At 34.0% G+C, this 23,935-nt stretch overlaps 1 protein-coding gene across 1 annotated transcript in view; it reads left to right on the forward strand.

Moving 5' to 3' along the window:
* Enah (ENAH actin regulator) overlaps positions 1 to 23,609 on the forward strand; it is a 147,567-nt gene extending 123,958 nt beyond the window's left edge. The window contains exons 9-17 of the mRNA XM_048809785.1: positions 256 to 1,053; positions 3,705 to 4,006; positions 4,836 to 4,975; positions 5,096 to 5,153; positions 6,235 to 6,283; positions 9,544 to 9,610; positions 16,067 to 16,145; positions 17,869 to 17,926; positions 18,766 to 23,609. Of these exons, the coding sequence (XP_048665742.1) occupies positions 256 to 1,053; positions 3,705 to 4,006; positions 4,836 to 4,975; positions 5,096 to 5,153; positions 6,235 to 6,283; positions 9,544 to 9,610; positions 16,067 to 16,145; positions 17,869 to 17,926; positions 18,766 to 18,803 (1,589 nt within the window). The 3' untranslated portion in view covers positions 18,804 to 23,609. The remainder of the gene's footprint in view (positions 1 to 255; positions 1,054 to 3,704; positions 4,007 to 4,835; positions 4,976 to 5,095; positions 5,154 to 6,234; positions 6,284 to 9,543; positions 9,611 to 16,066; positions 16,146 to 17,868; positions 17,927 to 18,765) is intronic.
* The last annotated feature ends 326 nt before the right edge of the window (positions 23,610 to 23,935 follow it).

Genomic DNA, 23,935 nt, shown 5'->3' on the forward strand with positions numbered 1-23,935 from the left:
AAAAAATAAATCCATCAATTTAACTTATTAGAGGAAAAGAAAACATCATCCTTTTGTGGATCTTATAATGTATTTATAAGTTAAAATTTTCTTGGGTGAAAATGGTTATTTGCATATGTGCCTAATTCTCTGGTACTAACTGTAGTCTACATTTATACATTTTGTCTGATTGCTGGTTTCGTGGCTTCACTAGCTCCCTTTTTCTCTCTTCTTTTTTATCCTGTCTTTTGCTGCTGCTTTCCACCTTCTGTCCAGCTCCATCTTCAGACAGCTCCCTGTATAACGCTCCACTTCCTGAGTATTCCAGTTGCCAGCCTCCTTCAGCACCTCCTCCATCATATGCTAAAGTCATCTCAGCTCCAGTGTCAGATGCCACTCCTGATTACGCTGTAGTGACTGCTTTGCCACCTACTTCCACACCCCCTACACCACCAATGCGACACTCAGCGACACGTTTTGCAACATCTTTAGGTTCAGCCTTCCACCCAGTTCTTCCCCATTATGCTACAGTTCCTCGTCCTCTGAACAAAAACTCTCGACCTTCTTCTCCTGTGAACACACCCTCTTCTCAGTCTCCAGCTGCGAAGCCTTGTGCCTGGTCTACTTCCAATTTCTCGCCCCTCCCTCCATCTCCTCCAATAATGATTAGCAGTCCCCCCGGCAAAGCTACTGGCCCAAGACCTGTCCTCCCCGTTTGTGTTTCTTCTCCTGTGCCCCAAATGCCTCCATCACCGACAGCACCCAATGGGCTGCTGGACTCAGTAGCATACCCAGTGTCTCCACCGCCTACCTCAGGGCCAGCAGCGCCGCCACCGCCGCCGCCTCCACTGCCTTCCCTCGCATCACTCTCACACTGTGGATCTCAAGCTTCTCCTCCTCCAAGCACCCCTATTGCCTCAACTCCCTCATCCAAGCCCAGTGTTCTCCCTTCTCCCTCTGCAGCTGCCCCTGCCTCTGTGGAGACTCCTCTAAACTCTGTGCTGGGAGACTCCTCTGCTTCTGAGCCAGGCTTGCAGGCAGCCTCTCAGCCGTCCGAGACTCCAGCCCAACAGGGTAAGGCTTTCATTATTGCCACTAACAACTAATCACTTGAGTATTGCATAGCAACAAATTTAACTGCCTAGAAAAGATAGGGTGACTTTAATAGTTGAACGTCTATGTGTCATGTGGCTTTTTTTAAAATTTAAAAAATTAAAAGTAAAAGTAATTTTTGTTTATTCTATTAGATCAGTTGTATTGGGATAATTGATGGGGAATGCCCATATTGAACTAGCTTTTGTTATCTTCTGCAGTATCATAAAAGGTGTTTTCTAGTACTTAAATTTCACTAGGAAGACTAACTTGACCTTTTTGATCTACCACACACAAAATATATAATGTAAATTGTTTTCCTTTACTTTCTGAGACAGATTTATAAGATGAAACATCCTAGTGTTTCCACTGGAGCAGTTTTGTTCTTGGGTCCTTTTCACGTTGGCCTCTTCTGTGTTTGGCTTCTCATATTGGACTTTTAGGATGGCTGTCACCTGGACCCTAAAAACTAATCCTGACTTTGTAGGAATGGTAGTGGCATCATATGACCCAAACTTACTTGACGTAGTGGGAGAAGGGATGGCTGAGAGAATAGCATTCTCTACAGTTATTTTCCACTCTTCCTTAACACAACCTTATTCCATGGCATCGGGGAAGGGAGGATGGGGAGGATATAATTAAGAATAAGCTTAACAATCCCCATCCCCACTAGATTTTTATATTTAGGATTTAGAGAGGATGCTGAAACAGTCTTATAATCTGGATCTAAATATACCTCTTCTCTAAAAATTGTAGTTCCTAATTAAAGTAACAATACATTGTGAATAGTTTTGTTTTTATTGACATCAGCACTGAACTAGAGAGAAAAAGCCAGCCTGATGAAGCTGACCTTTTTGCCTCCTTCATTCTCAGAACTCATGACACTGCACAGGACAGCCTGTTACTCTGTGCTCTACTGTGAACCATTTATGTTTTCTACTGTACAACTGCTTAGGCTGAAAAAATTAGCAGTTACCACCCAGTATTTGTTTTTCTTTTAAACCTTAAAGGGGGAATTATCTAGCAGTTCAATATTCTGATATCAAAGTCTTGTTCACTCCCTTTGTGATTTTTACAAGATTTGAACATTTTTGAATTTTTTATTTTCTGGTACTGGGGATTGAACTCAAGGGCACTCGACCACTGAGCCATATCCCCAGTACTATTTTGTATTTTATTTAGAGACAGGGACTCACTGAGCTGCTTAGCGCCTTGCCATTGCTGTGGCTGGCTTTGAACTTGACAATCCTCCTGTCTCAGCCTTCTGAGCTGCTGGGATTACAGGCGTTGCACCACCACACCCAGCCCCTTGAACACTTTCTATACCCATTTCAAAGGCCAAAACAACTCTGCGCTTCATATTCTATATTATTTAATTATTTCTGAGATTTTAAATTCCCTTCAATGATTGTCACTTTTGACTACATGTGGGATTTAAATATAGAACATTTTTAAGGTACTGGAGCCTAGGACTCACTTCTCACTCATATTCTTAGTCCAATCACTTTGTCTATAAACAATAAATATCTGACTTTATTATAGTAGAATGTTAACACCTAAATTCACATGGGTTGTTTGGATTTGTTATTTCAAATAGTACTAACTATCACTATATAACTTGTTTGGAATGCTTATCTCTCCCAAATTTTACAAGCATTTATTTTGCTTATTTTCCCAATTCTGATGGGAAATATTTTTTAATTAGATGATCTGTTGCATAGTTCTATTACTAAAGGTCTAACATTCAAATAAGTAGTTACTAAAAATTTGGCTTTATATTTTAGTATATATTTAGTATTGTTTCCTTTGCTGATCAGTTTTAAAAACAGACATTATTACTGTATGTATATATGTAACTACACTAAAAAAAACTTATTCCACTCCCTGGTTTATACCCAAAGGACTTAAAATCAGCATACTATAGAATTGCAGCCACATCAATGTTTATAGCAGCTCATCACAATAACTAGACTATGGAACCAACCTAGGTGTCCCTCAATAGATGAATGGATAAAGAAAATGTGGTGTATATACTCAATGGAATATTACTTAGCTTTAAAGAAGAGTAAAATAATGGCATTTGCCAGTAAATGGTTGGAGTTGGAGAATACCGTGAGAAGTGAAATAAGCCAATCCCACAAAACCAAAGGCCTAATGTTTTCTCTAATTTATGGATGCTAATTCACAATAAGGCAGGGTGGGATGGGCACTAGGGAAGAATTAGCATTACCTTAGATTAGATAGAGGGAAGTGATGGGAGGGGAGGAGAGGGGATGTGGGGATAGGAAAGATAGTAGAATGAAACAGACATTATTACTGTATGTATATATGTAACTACATGACTGATATGATTCTGCAACATGTACATTCAGAAAAATGAGAAATTAATTCCATCTATGTATGTATGTATCAAAGTACATAAATGCATTCTACTGTCACATATAACTAAAACAAATTAAAAAAAACTGATTTAGTCTTTAAACATTGTAATAAATTGAATTCCAGCTGACTAATATACTGATAAGTATATTAGTCAACTTAATTTAGCATAGCATTGTGTGTACCTATATACAAAAAATAATATTACTTGGCTCTATTGTTGATGATCTGTCTTTAACATTTCTTCTTTGCAGGTGTTGTTTTAGGACCACCTGCACCCCCACCTCCCCCACCACTCCCACCATGTCCTGCTCAGGCCTCAGCACTTCCTCCTCCCCCAGGACCTCCTCCACCACCTCCACTGCCATCCTCCGGGCCTCCACCTCCCCCTCCTCCTCCCCCACTTCCTAATCAAGTGCCCCCTCCTCCACCACCACCTCCTGCCCCTCCCCTCCCCGCATCTGGATTTTTCTCGGGATCTGTGTCAGAAGACAATCGTCCTTTAACTGGACTTGCAGCTGCAATTGCTGGAGCAAAACTTAGGAAAGTGTCACGGGTAAATATGTCTCCAAATTACTCTATTTTTAAATCTGTCTTATTCTTTCTAAATATCTAAAATACTGGATATATTATTCTAATTTTATAAACCCTGTGTTAAAAATCAAAATGGTTAAAATTTACAGAAAAGTTGCAGAGTGGCATAAATGATTTCTGTGAATCCATCATCTGTATTTATAGGTTAACATTTTATCATTACATTGTTTTTATCTGCATAATTTGTGAGAGTAAGATAGAAATATCATGCCCATTTTCCTAAATAGTTCATTGTGTATTTTGAATGAGAAAGAATGTTTACCTGCATGATCATAGTGTAATTACCAAATCAAGAAATTTCACATTGATAGAATATGACAGTCCGCAAATGTATCCAAATTTATTTTAATCTGTGACAGTTCCTCAATCTTTGTTTCTTTTTCAAAATTTTTGACATTTTTTTAATTGTCAGGGTTTTTTTTGTTTGTTTGTGTTTTGATTGTTTACATTTTTTAGATGACCTTCAGTTTGACTTATTTGAATTTTTCTCAATATCAGATTCAGGTTATACAATTTGGGTGCAAAAATACCAACAGTTATGGCCTTCTCAGTGTATTGTTCAAGAAGACATGATATTGTTTCATCTTATTATTAGTAATGTTAACTTTGATAAAACTCCCATTGATATATAAATTAATACTGTTCTCTTTATTGGTTCTTAAGGTTATAAAAAATAATATTTGAGTACTTTTTTAAATTAATGCTGATGTTTCTTCTATTTTTAATGTAATACATTCATGAGTATGATTGTCTAACATAGGAAATCATTATGTGTGTGTATTTTCGTTAAGATGGAGGATGCCTCTTTCCCAAGTGGAGGAAGTACCATCAGCGTGAACTCATCCAAAACAGATACAAGTCGTGGAAATGGACCACTTCCTTTAGGGGGTAGTGGTTTAATGGAAGAAATGAGTGCCCTGCTGGCCAGGAGGTGAGAATTTTTGTTAATTTTATTCTGAAGATAACGAGTCAATTCTTTCCTCTTAGAGAAATTTTTATATTTTATAATAAGAGATGATTTTTTTAAAAATCCAATTTGCTATCTTTTTAGGAGAAGAATTGCTGAAAAGGGATCAACAATAGAAGCAGAACAAAAAGAGGACAAAAGTGTAAGTGAATAAAAATAACCCCTCACACCTTAAACATGAAATTCAAGCACAGCTTCTTCTTCTTTTTCTTTTTTTTTTTTAATATTTATTTTTTAGTTGCAGATGGACACAATATCTTTGTTTTTATTTATTTATTTTTATGTGGTGCTGAGGACCGAACCCAGGGCCTTGCACACGCCAGGCGAACGCTCTACCTCTGAGCCACAACCCCAGCCCTCAAGCACAGCTTCTTACAAAAACATGTCAGAGATTATTTAATATGAACTTAATTAGTTTGAATTTAGATTTGCTTATTTTTAAGTATGCATATCTTTAAAATGGCTTTTGAGTATTATTTACAAAGTTAAAATGGCATTATTAAAATGAGTTGAATATGTGGAGTTGTGGGAAGACCACTGAAGTTCAAACCTATAATAGAATCAGTTCTATTGTTATGCCCTACCTTTAAATGAATGAATGACCTCTTACTAGGGTTTTGTCCCCCATCCCTCCCTCATCTCTTAGGCTCTCAGTTTCCTTGTATTAATGCAAAATGAAGAATTTGATTAAATCAACAGTTTGTCATCCTAGGACCCCACCCCCGTTCAGCTGTACAAACTTTGCTCTCTATCTGTTCTATATGTTGATATTCAACACCTAATTGTTTTCCCTGCACCATTTGACTGCCTTTCATGCCATCTCTCAAATCTGTCTGGCTTCATATCATTGGCTAGTGCAGGTTCTCCATGAGAACACTGAAGAAAGGAGATGTGTGGGGGCTGGTTGTAGCTCAGAGGTAGAGCGCTTGCATAGTGTGTGTGAGGCAGTGTGTTCGATTCTCAGCACCACATATAAATATAAATAAAGGTCCATCAACAACTTAAAAAAATAAAAAAAAAGAAAGGAGCTGTGTGGACAGTGGGAGTTGGGAATGTTAGGAAGGTAAGAAAGATGATACCTAAGTTGGAATGGAAGGAAGAGAAGATAGAGGAAGGAAATAGTGGGGAATGACATAAAGAATATGGAAAGGGAACATGTAAAATGTTAAATCAGTACAGCAATAGTGAATATGATATTAATACATATATTTCTGCATATTTAGGAAGATTCAGAGCCTGTAACTTCCAAGGCTTCTTCAACAAGCACACCTGGTAAGTTCAGGAAAGATATTTTAACCTTTATAAATTTTCCTCAAATATTACTTCCTAATTAAAAATATCCCCTTTCCCATGTTTGAACCAACTGACTGCTTGGTCACTAAGATGTTAAAGTTCTTTGTTTACACTTGAAAGCATTGACTTTTCTCTGCTTTTATAATCTCAGAAGCTGCTGTTGCTTTCTTTCTGGTAATGTGAGATCTGTTAAAACTCAACATTTTTCTCATAACTATCTTTGAAAGTTATTTTACACATCTCTGGGTATTGTCCACGATTTGAGTTACTTGCTAAAACAAGGAAAATACATTATTAGACAATGGGAATATTTTTAATAGTTCTTTAAGGTAAAAGTTAAGTGAGTAGACCTGCATTCTATTTCAGAACATTCTCAAATTGTGAAGGTTGTCATTTTAACCATTCATTTGGGTGTTGATAATCAAGAAAATAAAACTTCTAATTTGTAAGCTAAAAATTTTTTTAAGCTTTTGGGAAACATTTTTGAATACAGTAAAATTTCTGACATTGACAATTCTTGGACATGGCATATATTACTTAGAATATTAACAAAACATTTTACTGGAAATACTTAGTGATATTCCATCCAAGATTCCTATCTTGGAGATTGTGACATATTTACTCATTCTTCTTTGTATTTGATCAGACTAAGAACTGGGCTCTTTGCCTCCTTAACTATTTTGGAATGAAGTAACAGATAAAATTGATAAATTAATATCTACAGTGGTCTATCAAAGTCATTTTAGAGAAACATCTACATTAATGCCTACATATTTTGATTTAGAGACTCCAGCTGCCTTTAGAATTTTATTTCTAAAACATACTTTTGTTTTTGTCTCATTTCTATTATTATCTCATTTTCATTATTCTTTTGTTATGTCTCATTATTTAGCAGTCTGCTGATATAAATAAAAATTAATTATATGTACAGCTATTAAAACCACAAATAATTTAGAAGTAAATCATTCTTTAAAAGGTTAAAGAATCTTAGAAATATATGAGAGTTGTAAATTCTCTCCCCAGAAGGAAAGATCATTTTTATACAAATTTCCTCATAGTTTGAAAGTGTTCCTGATTCCCAGAACATTATCCATGGGCCCCAGCTTAAGGACTGTTCTTACCTAACATATATTTACTTATTTCAAAAATGAAAAATGAAAGCATGAATTTTTGTGTGTATTTGCATACATAGACAATGAATTCATTCAGAAGGGCTTGTGGCCTTTTTTTTCCCCTCTTGTTTCACTTAGTATTTTTAATTGGCATGTGTCAGACACTTCATAGGCGAAAAAGAACTGAAAGATAAAGACCTGGAGCACAGAAAACTCTAATCCAGTTGAGAAGATGAGCTACACTTAAGGAAAAGTTAATCTTTTATAACCATATGTTGAATATTAATATGTCAGAAAGGGAAGAGATTTTATGTGGCGCTATCTGGGCCATTGTTACATCGTAGAGTATTTGGTATGATTGAAAGTAGGGGAAGGAATGATATTTCAGGAAGTATGTCATGAACAGAGACATGGAGTCCAAGCTGAGCAAAAAGAGACCAGGAGATAGTAAATAGACTCACCTGTCTAGAATAGAGAATTCCTCTTGGACAAGTGAGTTGGAAACAAAAAGGTTGAGGATAAAGCTCAGGAATTAAGGCTTTATCCTACACATACTGGGTTAATGTATGATCAGTTGGAACTGTTTTCAGCACATAAATGGCACTTGTGAGTATTGTGATATAGAATCAGGAAAGACTGAGTCAGAGAAACCAATTGGGGAGCTCTGCCAGTGTTTCCAAAGACCCAGCCTAGGCTCTTCCTCCTGAAACACACCTAGAACCCCTTAAAGAAGATGGCCTTATTCCTCCCAGCCAGCTGAGCCTGTTTAAGATTGAAAAGGGGGTTCTTGTTTGGCTAATTGAGAAAGGACCTCAGACAGTGGTTAAAAAGCCACTGCATCTTACCTTCTTTGGAATTACTTTTCTTTCTACCTGCCTCTTTGGTGACACTGCCCTAATGAATGTTCCCCTCCCTGTTCAAGATGTACCTCATTTTTACTAAGGACTTCCCTCTTTTCACCTTTTGTGCTGATGTGTTAGATGTGTTTCTGATTCTGGCTGTCCTGGATACCATCTGATTCTTTGATGTTCCCCAGCCAACTCAGGATCTTGCCACCACTGTGGCAGCATTGAGAGAATATGTTAACTGTTAGAATATAAAAGAAGAAATTAAAAAGTATTGTGAAAAAGGGAAGAGGGGTGATTGATTAATGAGTAACGCAAGATTGGTGATGATTTTACAATGCCCAGATGCCTGCATGTAGCAGAAATCTAGAATCAAAAGCCATTCTTCATGAAAGAGTTCTCATTTACTTTTGCACATAAATGTATTTTTAAGAGACTATGTAAAAGATGCCTAAAAGAATGCAGAAGCCAGTTGAGCAGCTACATTGGAACTCAGAGCAGTTTTATGGTTAAAACTATACAGCAAGATCACAATTCATCTATAGACTTGATTTTCACATGGCTCAAATGCCTTTCTTCCACGATAAGATCCCACTTCTCATTTTATCCATTCATCCACTGAAACCAATGACAGCATCAGAGAGTAAGCCAAATTAGAAAAAAGTTCAAAGCACCATAGCCAGGCAACCAGTAAATTCACTACCTAGTGTCTTATAATGAGAGCTTAGAGTGAGTTTACTTATATTTAACTGAATTATCTGTTAAGTTCAAAGAATTGATTAAGAATGAAGGAAATATAATAGAATTGTATGATTCTGAAATTTATTTTGAGTTTCTTAAAATTTTTTACCAAGAGGACTGTTTGGATTTATGAACTGCTGAAGTACAGGAACACATTACAGATTATGTTTTTGTTTTATTATTGGGACTAAAAATAGATTAAAATAGTGTAGATACTATCTCAATTCTAATTAAAATTTTCATCTTTCTGATGACATGTTTATTAGAGAAACTTCTTACCATTTGGTGTATAGAACTATAATATTTAGATTTTATAATCTCAGATTCTTCTAGAGAAATGTCTGCTTATTAATTTTTCCTTATTTTAAGGTCTGAAACTGCATGTTAGAATTCTTATTTATTTAAATTAATGTTTAGAATTTAAATAACATTTATCTACAGTCTATATAAACAGGATGGTATTTCAGTATTTTATTGTTTCACAGTAACTCTGGAAAGCGCATAAAGTGTTTAGAGTAACATTTGTTCCTTTCTTTTGAAGAACCAACCAGAAAACCTTGGGAAAGGACAAATACAATGAATGGTAGCAAATCACCTGTTATCTCCAGGTATCAATTTTTTTTTCTAAGTTTTATATTACATGTGTATCTAAAAAGAAGGAAATACAGTTTTACTATTGAAAGAATTATAGATTAGAAATTTCACAAAAGGAGCACATAAAATAGTCGTAATTCATCTATTATTGGACAGCCACTGAGCCCAATGTATTTTTACTAGTGAGTGCCTGATAAATTTTACCCTGTATTTATTAACCAGTTGGTCTGAAATTTTAAGAATAGTTTTATCCCTCCCAATTTATTTATTTTGAAAAATTAAAACTATGGAAAACTTGAAAGTATGTTACAGCAAATACTCATATAGTCATCACATGTTAACATTTTGCCACATTCATCTTAACTATATACATATTCATACTTTTTTTCCTTCTGAATAGTTTAAAAGCAAATTGCAAATAAGTGCTGCTTTACCCTAAATATTTTAGCTTTTCTGAAGAATCAGGACTTATCCTTTGTAACCAGAGTTGTACCATTACAACTCCAAGAAATTTAACATTGAACAATAATATCTAATATAATATACATTCACATTTCCCCATTAGTCTGAATGACATCCTTCAAAGGGTTTTTTTTTTTTAAGAACCTTTTGTATTTTAAACTGATAACCAGCTAGAGATAAAAGACTGTAGTTTATAACAGTAGAATAAAACTTAAAACTTTGAATTTATGAAATAGAAATTTGCTCTTTCTGTTGAAATTTCTAATCATAATCAAGTTACAAAGATAGTGCCCAGAAACTACCATGGGGGCAGAGTCAAAGCAAAGTATTTCCTAGCTAGCATACTTGATTATCAAGGCTGAATTTAAGTCATAGGTCTTAAACATAGATGAAATTTTTTCTTGGTTTATGAAACAGTTTAAAAGGCTCATATGTTTCCCAGACCGAAAAAAAAAAAGATATGTATTTAGAGACTAAAGAAACTGTTTAACTTTTCTTTCTGAGCTACTTATCTTATTTTTGCCTCATGAAAAGCAAACTTGACTCTAATTATAGAAATCTATTAAAGAATAGTAAGTACAAAGATAGACTTCATAGTATCGCAAACCTGCTCTGTGTTGTCCTAAATTTGGATTTGGCTTTTGTTTGTTTTTTTCTGCTGGCAGCAAAGAAGATTTGGTGATGACACAATTATTTAAGCTCCACAAAGAACCCAAGCCTTTTTGAATGTATAAAAGCTTTTGGTTTGTAATAACTGAAAGATGGTTATATTTAAGTTCAGAAGAAAATGAAGGGAATTGCTTTTGGTCAACATGTTTTTTCAGTAGAACAGAACTGAAGTGACCTTCTTATCATATCTCTAATAGTTATACTTTTTCTTCAGTAGAACATTAGGAAGCCTGATTTTTCAAGTATATAACAGAGTACCGGGCTGTGATGGCCATTTGTCCTTTGAAGATCTAAATTGTGACAGGGAAGAGTCCTTTCCTTTTTTTTTTTTTTTTTTTGTCATTACCCTGCATTTCTACTTCATTGCTTCATTGACAGGAATCAGATAAGTGAGTTTATTTAAAATTAAGCCTGAGTTGATGGTGAAAGTTGTATCTTGGAAGGGACATGAAAGAGAGGTGCTCCAAATGGAATAAGGTCTTTGATTTGTTTGGTCTCATTTAGTGAAGAAAAAATGTTCTTGGAAAGATTTTTTTTTTCTCCAGACTTTTAAAGGAAGTTAAAGTGCTTGAAAGGTCACCATTTTGAAAGCATTTTTTATATGGATTAGTTGAATCTTGCTAATCATATTTCAACTCCATTAGATGCTTTCCCTCCCAACCTGTACCAAAACAGAAATTCTGATACACTTGAGTATTTTCTGACCTCTCTTGTACTACTCTTTTTTTTAAAATATTTTTTGAGTTATAGATAGACACAACACATTTGTTTATTTTATGTGGTACTGAGGATTGAACCCAGTGCCTCACAAATGCCAAGCAAGCACTCTACCACTGAGCCACAATCCCAGCCCCTCTTGTACTACTTTTGATAGGTTATATATTTCTACCATTTATGTCATAAAGTTTCACTAAAAACAATTTTGAACTTTAGATTTTAAAAATCTGTTTAAAAAGTGAAGAATTATATTGCCTTTTTAAGTTATCTCCCCTCTTCCCCTCTACTTTTTTTTTTTTTTTTTTTTTNGATCCAATCCAGTGCCTCACACATGCTAGGCAAGCACACTACCACTGAGCTATAACCACAGCCCTTCCCTCTTCTTTTTAAAAGCAGATACCTTGTCTGTTTTATGTTTATGAATCTAATCCTTGCCTTGTAGTGAAAGTACTCATTTGTCTTTGTAATATCCATGTGAATGTTATGGTAGGATGAGTTAAGTAATAATGAGGTGCTGCATTATGCTGAATTTATTAAATGAAGATGTCAGCATAATAAAAGCAAGAAGGTTTTTTAAAATGTTTCAAACTATGACTAGAACATAACATTGCAAAGTTTGTGAATTATTTCTATGGTTTTAATTTGAGAACTTACTGATCTTGGGGCTAGGGGTGTGGCTTGGTGGCAGAGTGCTTGCCTGGCGTGGGCAAGACCCTGGGTTCAATTCTCAGCAACACACATATAAAAAGAACCTTACTGATCCTTGTATTCACAATGGGGAAAAAAGTTCCTTATGTATCTGAGTACAATTTTGTCACAAGCCATAATGATTTTAAGTCTGTTAGTTAATATTCACTGTAATAAAATTTTCTTTGTGTTTTAATACTCGTTGAGTAATTGGTAAGTTTTACTATGCCTACGGCCTACAAAAGTGCTACTGTGTAATAATTTTAAAAATTTTTTCTGTAATTGTCAAGTAAATGGTATCCTCACATAAGTAAAATAAGTCTCAACATATCTTTTTTTAATTGAAGAAAACAATTATTTTAAGGATAACAGATTCCTTTAATTCTTGTTCTGTTTGCTATAACTAAAAAACCTGTAAAGCATTAACATCATGAGGATTATTTTTTTAAAGTTCTATTATATATTCCTTTAAATGGTTTTCCCCTCCATAGACGGGATTCTCCAAGGAAAAATCAGATTGTTTTTGACAACAGGTCCTATGATTCATTACACAGGTATCATCCTGCTGTGACTTTGTGGTTTGAGACTTTTAAATAACATGTTCAGGATAGGGCTGAGCTTTTTCTACCTGGATTGGTAATCACCACAAGAAGGATATTCAGGAAGATTGAGTCTCTCATTTTTAGCTTTATTTTGAAAACTTCAATAAAAACAAAAACCTGCCATTACTTTGAAGTCAGACTAGGGTAAATATAAAATGGTAAACAACAGAAATAACTAGAATGGAAATCTAAGGCCATATATATTGTCTAGGTTGTTCATGATTATGAGACAGGCTTTTAAAGCTTGGAAAAGAAGATCTTGTGCTGGTTGTTACTAGAACACAGGACAATATTATAGCCACAGTTCTGGATATTCTTTGAGAAAAATCTGTTTCCTAGATACTGTATAGTAAATCATCTTTAATAACTTAACCTAATATCCTGAGCTGATTCTTTTCTAGGATGTGCCTATTATGCCATTTTTTAATGAAGAAAACTTAAAAGATATGAATCATTCAGGGCTGGGAGGGGGATGTGTAGCTTGCATGCATGCATGTGTACACACACAAAAGGATTAAGTGTGGGGAGATAAAACATCTGTTTCTTTCTCAATTAAAAATTTTGACAATGAGCTGTGGCTGTGGCTCAGTGGGTAGAGCGTTACCTCACACGCATGAGGCTCTGGCTTCAATCCTCAGCACCACATAAAAATAAATAAATACATAAAGATAGAAAAATAATAATAAATAATAAAAATTTTGACAATGAAACCAAGCACTTTTTCGCTATTTATAGAACTTGGCAGAATGGGAATTTACTGTGGTACAGTTATTTTATAGGCAGGTGTCTAGAGTCAACACTCTTCATTAAACAATACAATCCTCTGAGAAACCCTTGTATTTTGTTATTAATTATGTTGAAGACATGGGTTAAGAAAACATTAAATATATTCATGTTGTCATACGCATCTGTTTTGTAAAATACACATTAAGTTTACTGAAAAACATGAATTGAATAGTATACAGAGGGAGTGCTTATGATTAGGAGTTCTGTAATCAGACTCTGATTAAATTCCTATCTGCTATATACTATTTTCATGCTATGATGATCAACATTTGAAACTTAGTTTTGTCATCTAAAACTCCATAAAATGTTTATATTGCAGTAATAAAATAGTTTTTCCTGCTTTATACTGAGGTAGAGTAATTGTTCTGAATAAAATATTTATTTATTAAGAAAATTTGCTAGAAATATAGTATTTAACAATGAAATCTTCTCACTTCTTTCACACATAGTACACATAGTAATGTTGAAAAACCTTTTTTAAAAAAAGTGGTGATTACGTCTTTCCTTCAGTATGAAAAGTTCCCCCCTTGAGTTAATTCTCATGGTGGTGGTGGTGATGGATTGCATGTTAGCATGAATTAAATTTTATAAAAATTGCATGTTTCTACAATTGTTTATAACACTTATAATTTTTTACTTGTTTAGAAATAGGATATATTTACAGCATACTGCTCAGTCATGTAGCATATTATAGCTGTTCACATGAATTTTGGAGATATTATATAGCTTCAGAGAAAATAGCTAGTTAGTTATGCTACTTAAATATGATTAAAAACAAAACAATAATTAGTAATTTAATTCTGGAGAGCAGGAATAGATAGCACGAGTACATAGAATGCAGTTTATCAACCTTCAAGCATATTTACTAGGAGGCTAGGTATGGTGACATATACCTATAATCCCAGTGATTGAGGAGCCTAAGACAGTATGATTGTAAGTTCAATTCCAGTATCATCAACTTAGTGAGGCCCTAAGCAATTTAATGAGACCCTGTCTCAAAATACAAGATAAAAAGAACTGGGCATAGCTCAGTGGCAAAGTGTTCCTGGGTTCAATTCCCAATATTTAAAAAAAAAAAAAAAAAGAAGAAGAAGAAGAAGAATATTTACTAGAGTTGACTGCACAGAAATATTAGAACTTACATACTGTGGGGCCAGGGATATAGCTCAGTTGGTAGAGTACTTGCCTTGCATGCACAAGGCCCTGGGTTCAATCCCTAGCACCACAAAAAAAAAAAAACCAAAAACTTACATACTGTGAATCTCAGTAAATCTTAAATGACTGTGGAATTAAGTTGTCTCTTTCACATAATAAGAAGGTATATCTTCACAAGAGGAAAGGAAATATTTCATACAAATCTTCTTATCCTCTTCAGTGCCTACCTCACTGCTTGTTGGATAACATTATCAGAAAGTTATTATTTTCCTTTGTTCATATAAGCAGATACCTAATACCTGTTCATAATGACATTTTAAGCAGTACTATGTTTGGGTATTAAAATAAATTAACCCAGTATTTTGTTTTCATGAGCAATGCCTATGGGCATTATATTTTATGAATTATGAAATTATAACATTGAAAAAGTCATACATATTGGGTCTCAGTTCAGATTTCTAATGTTGGAACTCTCCAAAATTGAAGATACATGTGGTTTAATGAATGGTCTCGAATTATATTGACTTATGATTCTTAGAGATTGGCCACTTCTGTGCTAAACCAGAAAATAAAGGAGAACTTCAGGTCTTCCACTGAGAATTTTTCTCTTATTGCCAGTATTGGAGAGGGAGGCATGACTGATTTATTTGGTGTTGAAACATTTGCTTAAAATATGCCTAATCTCTAAGACTTGTCATGTAAAATTTTTAATAAAAGCTAAGTTTTTTTAAGTGTGTAATTATTATTGATTATTAGCTTCTATCATTTCCTTGTTGAGTTTTTTTTTTTTTTTTAAACCATGTAAGTTTTTAGAAGTATTTAGTCTGAAACAGCATTCAAATTGATGTCTCTATAAAAACCTTATAGGGAAATAGCCACATAGCCAATTAGATATGAATGTACTGCTAATCTTATTATCATTCTTTCAACATTCTTGTTTGTTTTAATGCTAGAAATGGAATAAAGTGAGGGCTGGGGAATATAGCTCAGTTGGTAGAGTGCTTGCTTTGCATGCACAAAGCCACAGGTTCAATCCCCAGCACCACAAAAAAAAAAAAGAGAAAAAAAGGAATAAAAAGATACAAAGAAATCATGCTTACTAAAATGTTTTCTTCCTGCAAACTGAGGCATAGAATTTGTAAACAGATGTGTATTACAGTAAATATTCAAGTTTTTGTATTTTTCTTTTTATTGATTAATGTAAAAAAGTAAAAAATATTGGTTTTCTATTCTAATCAGTCCCATGATTTTGACACTTAACTTTTTAACAAAATGTGTTTTATTTAAGAAATGTGTTTAAATCTGGTGTTGGGTTGGTAAAGTTACAATTATTTATGAGATCATAGAATCATAAGTGTGGTTTAACCTATCCTGGAAATTACATTTGTACAGACCAAAATCCACACCCTCGTCACAGCCCAGTGCCAATGGAGTCCAGACAGAAGGACTCGACTATGACAGACTGAAGCAGGTGGGTGCTTTCCTTTACTTGGACTGGTTTCTTTTTAAAAGATACCTTGTATGTGTAAGTGCATTGTGTGCAATTGTAAGAAAACCATGGGCTTCTACTTCCCCTTACCATTTTGGGGAAAATGGGCTCAACAAATCTCAGTTTGGTAAGAATGTGAGGAGATAAGCACTCTCGTATACTTCTGCTTTTTAAGAGGCACTTTGGGGAAGCAACTCAAAAGCCATTGACTCTAGCAATTTCATGTCAAGGAATTTATGCAAAGTATTGTGAGAGTATACAGGTAACAAAACAAATTTGTGCAGTTATCTCAGTTTTTTAAAAGAAAAAGATATTGTTTATACTTTGAATACATAGTGCACTATATTTAATACCTATATACTCAGGAAGGAGTAACAGGTGATGAGATTGCAAGTTTTAACGTCTTATTTCTAAGAGATGAAATAATTTTTTTTAGATAAACCTAATTTTTGGACTGAAAAGCTATTTGAAATGTTAAATTTTATGTAATTTGAAAGAAAAGCATGTGGTCATTGATAATCAAGACCTTGTTTTGCTTTATATTAAGTATGTCTTTCATTTCTTGAAAATGCTTTAACATTGAGCATTTGCACACGTTTGAACATATGGTAAATTCTTAAATTACCTGAAGTAATGGAGTAGAAAAAGGGAATAGATTGAATTTGAGGGATTATTTGAAGTTTAATCTGAATAAGTATATCTATTAGCTCACATTAATAACCATTGTGTCTCGGTTTCCTTGCTATTTTATAATTGACAAATTTTTTCATTAATGAATCTTAACAGAGCAGTTTAATTTTTCCTAAAGTATGCAATGTTAAAGTTACATAATTTAAAACTAATCCTTTCAAAGATAGTTGTTTTTCACCAATTTAGCTTCAGATCCACAGTTCTTGAAGAAGTATCCAGGACATCCCTGTTAAAACAGAAATATAATGTAGACCACATACATATTTTAAGTTTTTCTAGTAATATTTTTAAAATGGTGAAATTAATGTTTTACTTGATCTGATGTATTTGAAATAAGCTCATTTCAATATATTGTTAATATATTTGAAATTCTGTTGTTATTTCACATTATCTTATTCATACTAAGTCTTTGAACTCTGATTCATATCATTTGAACTAGCCACTTTCAAGTGCTCAGGAGCTATGTGTGGCTGGTGCCTTCTGTGTTATATGGTGTGGGTCCAGCAGGGTTCTGTCCATCTTTATCTCTGCTTCATTAAGCCAGCCCCTGAAAAATCCTAAATGCCCTCCAAAAGAATTCTAGATTCTTTGAAGTATTGCTTGGCAGCTATGGTGATTCCTAAGAAATCCCCATACTTAACACCAGGTAATCAATATTTGCCAAGAGCCGATTGTCCAGTAACATCCTCCTCCTTGAAACTTCTTTTATATATTATCTTTCAGACTGCTACCAGAGGACTGTTGTCTTTTCTAAAAACTATTTGAATCATACTTTTCACTGGATAACAAAATAGTTATTTTAGTTTTAGAAAGCATTCTATTTCATATCTTGCTAGGCTAGAATAAGCAAAGATTGGGAAAGGAGAAATATTAAAACAAAATTTACCAAAGTTGGACTCTGGAAACAAAAAATGGCTCATCCCATTTTTTAACATTCTTAAGATTTTATATGAATAAGAAACCTTTTAGTAGTAATTTCTCTCCCCCAACCTGGTGTTTTTCTCTAATATTTTAGGACATTTTAGATGAAATGAGAAAAGAATTAACAAAGCTAAAAGAAGAGCTCATTGATGGTAAGTCTCTGAGTAAATTTGCTACCTCTTTAAAATATTAAGAAGAGCTGTGTTTAAGAAAATGCAAATAAAGAAAATTTTTATTACTTAAAGATAATAACTTTATCATAGTATCCAGCTCTTTGTTTGGCTTAGGATGTCAGGAGGAGCTCTCCAGCTTATAATGGAAATTATTTCTAAAAATAAGGATAAACAAGATCCTTAGTTGCAAATGTTGTCTGTTATTTGAAAAACTGGATGGGAAAATTTTTTCTTTAGGTTACTTCTACTCATGTATCCCACTGTCCTCTTGATGTTGAGCCCACAGAATTGGGTTTTTGGTTTCTTTTTTGTATACAAAAAGGGAAATAAATAAATGTATACACTTTAAGAATTAGAATCATCTTTATAATAAAACAAAGATCTAGATAATGAAAGCTGCAAAAATCAATGTATTGACAAGCACAGTGCTGCATGCCTGTAATCCCAACAGCTCAGGAGGCTGAGGCAGGACGGAACTCTGGAGTTCAGAGCCAGCCTCAGCAACTTAGTGAGGCCCTAAGCAACTCAGTGAGACCCTGTCTCTAAATAAAATACAAAATAGGGCCGGGGAGATGTGGCTCGCTGATTAAATGCCCCTGGGTTCAACACCTAGTACCCCCCCCCCCAAAAAAAAAAAATCAGTGTACTTGAATACAATCCTTAAAATTTCTTAAGAATTAGTAACTCAGGCTGGGGTTGTGGCTCAGTGGTAGAACACTCGCCTAGCACGTGTGAGGCACTGGGTTTGATCCTCAGCACCATGTAAAAATGAAATAAAGATATTGTGTGTATTTACTTTCAATCCTTTTTCTTTCCAGCAATCAGGCAGGAACTGAGCAAGTCAAATACTGCATAGAGAAGCAAACTAAGGAGAGATACAGAACTTTTTAATCTGGAGAGAAAAAGAAAAATTTCCTAGAATCCCCCTACTTTTCCCTCCCCCTCCCCCCAACCCCACAATGATTTTATGAGCTATAAGAAGAAAATGGAGACAACCAGTCAGAAGGAGGGAGAAACCGACATCCTCTTGAAAGCCTTCAGATATTATGACTCTGGCGATCAGTTATTTCCCTCCCAGTTTGCTGCTTTTTTCTGACCTTTACCACAGGATGGAAGAGAGTCGTATATGAGTTCCTGTTAACGGTTATGCAGAAAATACTAAGCTCGTCAGGCAAGATCACCATGCATTGAAATATTTTCATGTTGAGATAAAACTGCACATTTTCCACAATCCATTGCTAAAATAAAGAAGAGAAAGGCTTATGAAGTTTTTTTTCGCCCCCTAGAGAGTGCTGATGAAGAATTTAGCAAGTTCTGCTATTGTATTGTAAATGTTTCTCAGGTTTGTCTTCCTATCATATTTGATATTCCATGAATAATGAGATCAGCCCTGTGTAGGTTAAGATCATAAACTGGAACAAATGAAATTATATTTGCTTTCAAAGGGTGATATTTGTCAGAAAGTGTCCTAAAAATGATTGGTACAGCTTGAGGAATTTTAGAATGATAGGAAGTCTCTCAAGTTAGCCTTCATGCAATTTTGTAGTTTAAAACATAAAATTCATCCAGAATTTAAAGATTTAGATGCCTTCCTAAATTGTTACAATGCTTTACCAAATCTATGACTTCTACATAACACAAACCAGTGGTCAAATGTAAAACAATATACTGTAGATTTACTGTAGGTTTTCAACCTTTTTTAGATTTATGCATGTGGACATTTTTATAATGTACTTACAGTCACCACAATGTTAGCTTTTTTAATTGCAAACAGTAATGCATGTCACACTAATATGTAGTGGCCTTTTCAAGGCTGAGTCCCAGGGAAAACATTTTGTAGAATATAGGGAAATGGGAGGAAGGGAAGGAATAATTTTTTATTTGAAGTTAATTTCTGCACTATCTTTTTTCTCAATTACCTGCATGAATAATAATGAGGAATATTTTGTGACTTTAATTGGTAAATATGTTAACAAAACCAAGTACTTAACCTTTTACATCATGTCTTCAGCTATTTGTATTTTAACCAGTAATTTCAATGGTCTGAAACATGATACTGAGTTTCACATTAATTAAATCTTATTGTGGAACTCAAAGAGTTTGATCACTGAATTTGGCAGTTATTAATACCTAGGTACCCCTGCAGTGATACAGGTGTTCAGGTACATGATCCTGATGATGCAGCTGCCTTTGAATTTTGTTATGTTGAAATACAAGAAATAACAATGATGGCAGCAATTAAGGTCACAGAAATCATTAGCTAAAGGGAAACCATTGAAGAGTTCTGCAGTTTTCTTTTTTAACAAAGTGAGACTTCGGTGGTGGGAAGGAGTAAGATACTTTATTATCACCCTGTGTTGGGTGTGGGTGGGTGTGCGCTTGCGTGCAGTGTGTGTGTGTGTGTGATCCACTCCCTTCTCTTTGAAACTGGTAAGATTAAAATAAGGCAGAAATCCTATATGTTACAGTTACAGATTTCTGGAAAATTTAGGAAATCAACCATTCTCCAGGCTCTCCATCTTATGCTTGAGTTGTTATGTGCCATAATTGCTTTGAATTCTCTTATAATCAAATCTTACACTAAAATTCGGAAGAAATAATCCACCTTCATCTGCTTTCTAGATTTTGTACATCTCAGTTCTAAGACAAAGCTTATTGAGAGCATAATTTTCTACACTCTGCAGATTTGCAGTTGTTACCACTACAAAAAAGTTTGAGGGAATTTTTTTCCTTGTTAAAATAGTTTCTATTTCTGTAGAAACTTCATTTTTAGATTAAATTGTGATGGGTGAGCTATCATAATTCAAGAGTAAAAAGGTCTTTTTTCTATCAAGTATTCATTGTCATGTGATAGTAGTAAAGGCATTAAAGATGCAGCAAGCTTATAAATTACTATTCTCTAAAGGAAATAGGAGGCATTTTCATCTTTATTATTGTTCTTTTAGACACTTTGATAATATAAATGTTTATGTCCCCTATTAAATCTGGTCAGAAATCACTTTTGATTTTGTTGGGTAAGTTAAATAGTCTATAGTGGGTAGAGTACTGAGTACAAGTGGTCCAAAGTAAGATTAAAAAACTAAAATAAAATGCTAAATCTTAAAAGAAACTGGTTTATGCACTAAACGTTTTGTGCCTTGGTCTAATATTAACATGATGTCTGTGTAAAATGACAAAAAAGAACCAGTGTTGAATCATGCTATATTCTCCATCATTGTGCATTATCCCAGACTGCTAAATGTGTTCCTTCCAAGACGTTTGAACTACTCTACACTTTTGCTGTCATATATGACAGTCCTGTTGTTGTTAGAGATTTCAGTAATTAAAATGGGAAACAGAAGCTTAAGGTATTTTCCTAATCAAAACTATGTCCTTGGAACCACATTGTTATGATGGGTTTTGTGCTCTTATACATTGGATGTCTTAAGCTGAGTACAGTTTAGGGATCCCTTCTAATTACAGGAAAGTACTGCTTTCCTCAACACTGTGATCTGACCTGTGACAAATCTGTACTATACACTATGTAAATGGCTAACAAGTCAATTGCAAACAAACTGAATGTACAAATCTTAGTGCTGGTGCTGAAATCTCTTCAGAATAGTCATCATGATTTAAAAGTTTGTTTAAAAATTTGCAAGCATCAATGTCAATCAAAACTGAAGATGAAACACTAATGAATGTTGATTTTTCATGCTCTAGGTGTACTTCCTTTTTAGATTTTTTCAGTTCTCTGCTGTTTTTACCATAACTGTTTCATTTAAATTTCCTACGTGCTAACTTCATTTTGTGCGATTGAAATAAAATTGCAGTACATACATGTTGCTCGTTTGTGACAGTTAGATGATCTTCTGAAATAATTTGTTAGTTCTAAAATATAAGTTACCCTGAATGTAAAAAAGAAAAAAAAAAAAAAAAACCCTAAGAGTCCAAGATTTCACTACTTAAAGTTTACATATCACTATTTCTGTATGTTATTGTTGTTTGAAGATTTCATAAAAGTCAGAAATACTAAATAATGAATACAAAGGGAATGTATGACAATGTATTTACTTTTTGTTTGAAATAACTGTTGGGTGTCCCCATTTGTCTTATTTTCTCAGTACAATTTGACACAGTGTCACAGTTGAGGTTATAAATGTTTGGTTCTACTCCATGTTCAACATTGTGGGCAGATACTTTGATTCATTTGTACATTAAAATTTTTTCTTTGTGTCATTTGCAAGTTAAAAGACATTGGTAAAGGGCATTATTAAGTAATTTTAAATGTAGTAAAATCTATATCTGTATTGTTTATTCTATATGCTGGTTTCTCAAACTAGTTTTGCATATATAACCAGCAGTAATTTTGTCTATTATAATAAGTATTAATTTTGAGTTCCATTTTAAAATTATGTCTTCACTAGAAAGTTGCCCTTTTATCAGACCCCAGTCATTTCCCACCTTCCCCCCACGCCCCTGTTATCTTCTCCTCTTTTGTGGACTGCACGTTCCTATTATTCATTTACATTTGTAATCATTAGGGAGCCCACTGTTTTAAAAATACCATTTTTCTCTCGGTCCCATCTCAAGTTTGTGCTTCTTTTTGTGTAAGAATGTTTTCTATAAACTAAATTAACTTTACATTCAAAAATTAAGCAACACATGCTAACCTTTTAAATTTGCCTAGTTGCAGTTTTTTGTTTCCTAAGTTTTATATATAACAGTGCCATTGGGAAGAATTGGCCTTTCTATGAAACACGGTTTACAAAGGTTTGCTAAAGGAGCTCTTTAATTCATTCTATGGCTATCATAACTTTATAGCCTCATTACCCTTAAATTCTACTATGTGCTGTCCTAATTCCTTTGTGCAGCTATTAAAAAAAAAAAAAAAAAAAAGAAAAACAAATTCACTTTACAAAAGAAATTTACTCCAGCATTGACTTCCAAAGTCAAAATCTGATCCTAGTTGTACCATTTTGTTTTTAATAGATTAGTTAGTATCTGTGCATCCCCCTAAAGCTCTGAGAAATGAGAAAAGGATCCTAAAAGTATATTGAAATTACTGATATTTAATACCTCTGACTCTTCACCGAAGCCATTTATTATTTATAAGTTAGACATGTTTGATGTCAAAACTTGATATATTTATAAGAAATCTCTGTGACTAAGTGAACAAAAATTTTCTAGGTTCCTTTGATTACATAAAGACAGAGGACATTTACTTTTAAGAAGTTTTTTTTTGTTGTTGTTGTTGGTTTTTTTTTTGATTAAGAGGCTCAACCTCTCAGGAAAACCCATTTATTTAAGCCAAGCATTGTGTGTAGTCTGTAATGCAAATTTTGTTTACTCCCTGTGATCTCATAATTTTTGAGATGTAAAGAGATTTTTTTTAAATACAGCATTGGAAAAAATAAAAGCTCCAAATTTTATAGTGTAAAATTGACTTAAAAAAAAAGAAAGCAAAGATTCTGCAGTAAATCTAGTTTGGTAATAGTCACCATCAGTGGAACACTAAAGGTCAAGCCTCGAAAGAGGAAAAATGAGCCCTTTGGAAATAGAAAATTTGAAAACTGCTGAAGTATGAACTATGTAAACTTACATGTCTTCCTAAATCATTTATAAGTAACAGACATTGTGAAAGGGTAATAAAATGACTGGGTCATGATGACTTAGCTAGTTTTAAGAATTTGCCACATTTATTGGTTCTTTCTTTTTTTTGGTGGTGCATGGTGATTGAAACCAGGGCCATGTACATGGGAGGCAATCACTCTACCAACTGAGCTATGTTCCCATCCCTTATTGGTTATTTCTGTTGACATCTGAAGGAACTGATATTGATACATGTGAAAAACATGGAAAGGAAAAGATTACTTTTCAATTATTACATTTCTGTTGCACAAAAACTTTCTAAACTCAATGGTTGGGATCACAGAAGGCACATCATAGGCCTTGAGTTCTTGCTGTAAACATGCAAAATAAACACTGAAACCTTAGCCTAATGTTTGAACC

This window comes from Marmota marmota, unplaced genomic scaffold (assembly GCF_001458135.2).
Source record: "Marmota marmota marmota unplaced genomic scaffold, marMar, whole genome shotgun sequence".
Taxonomy (NCBI): domain Eukaryota; kingdom Metazoa; phylum Chordata; class Mammalia; order Rodentia; family Sciuridae; genus Marmota; species Marmota marmota.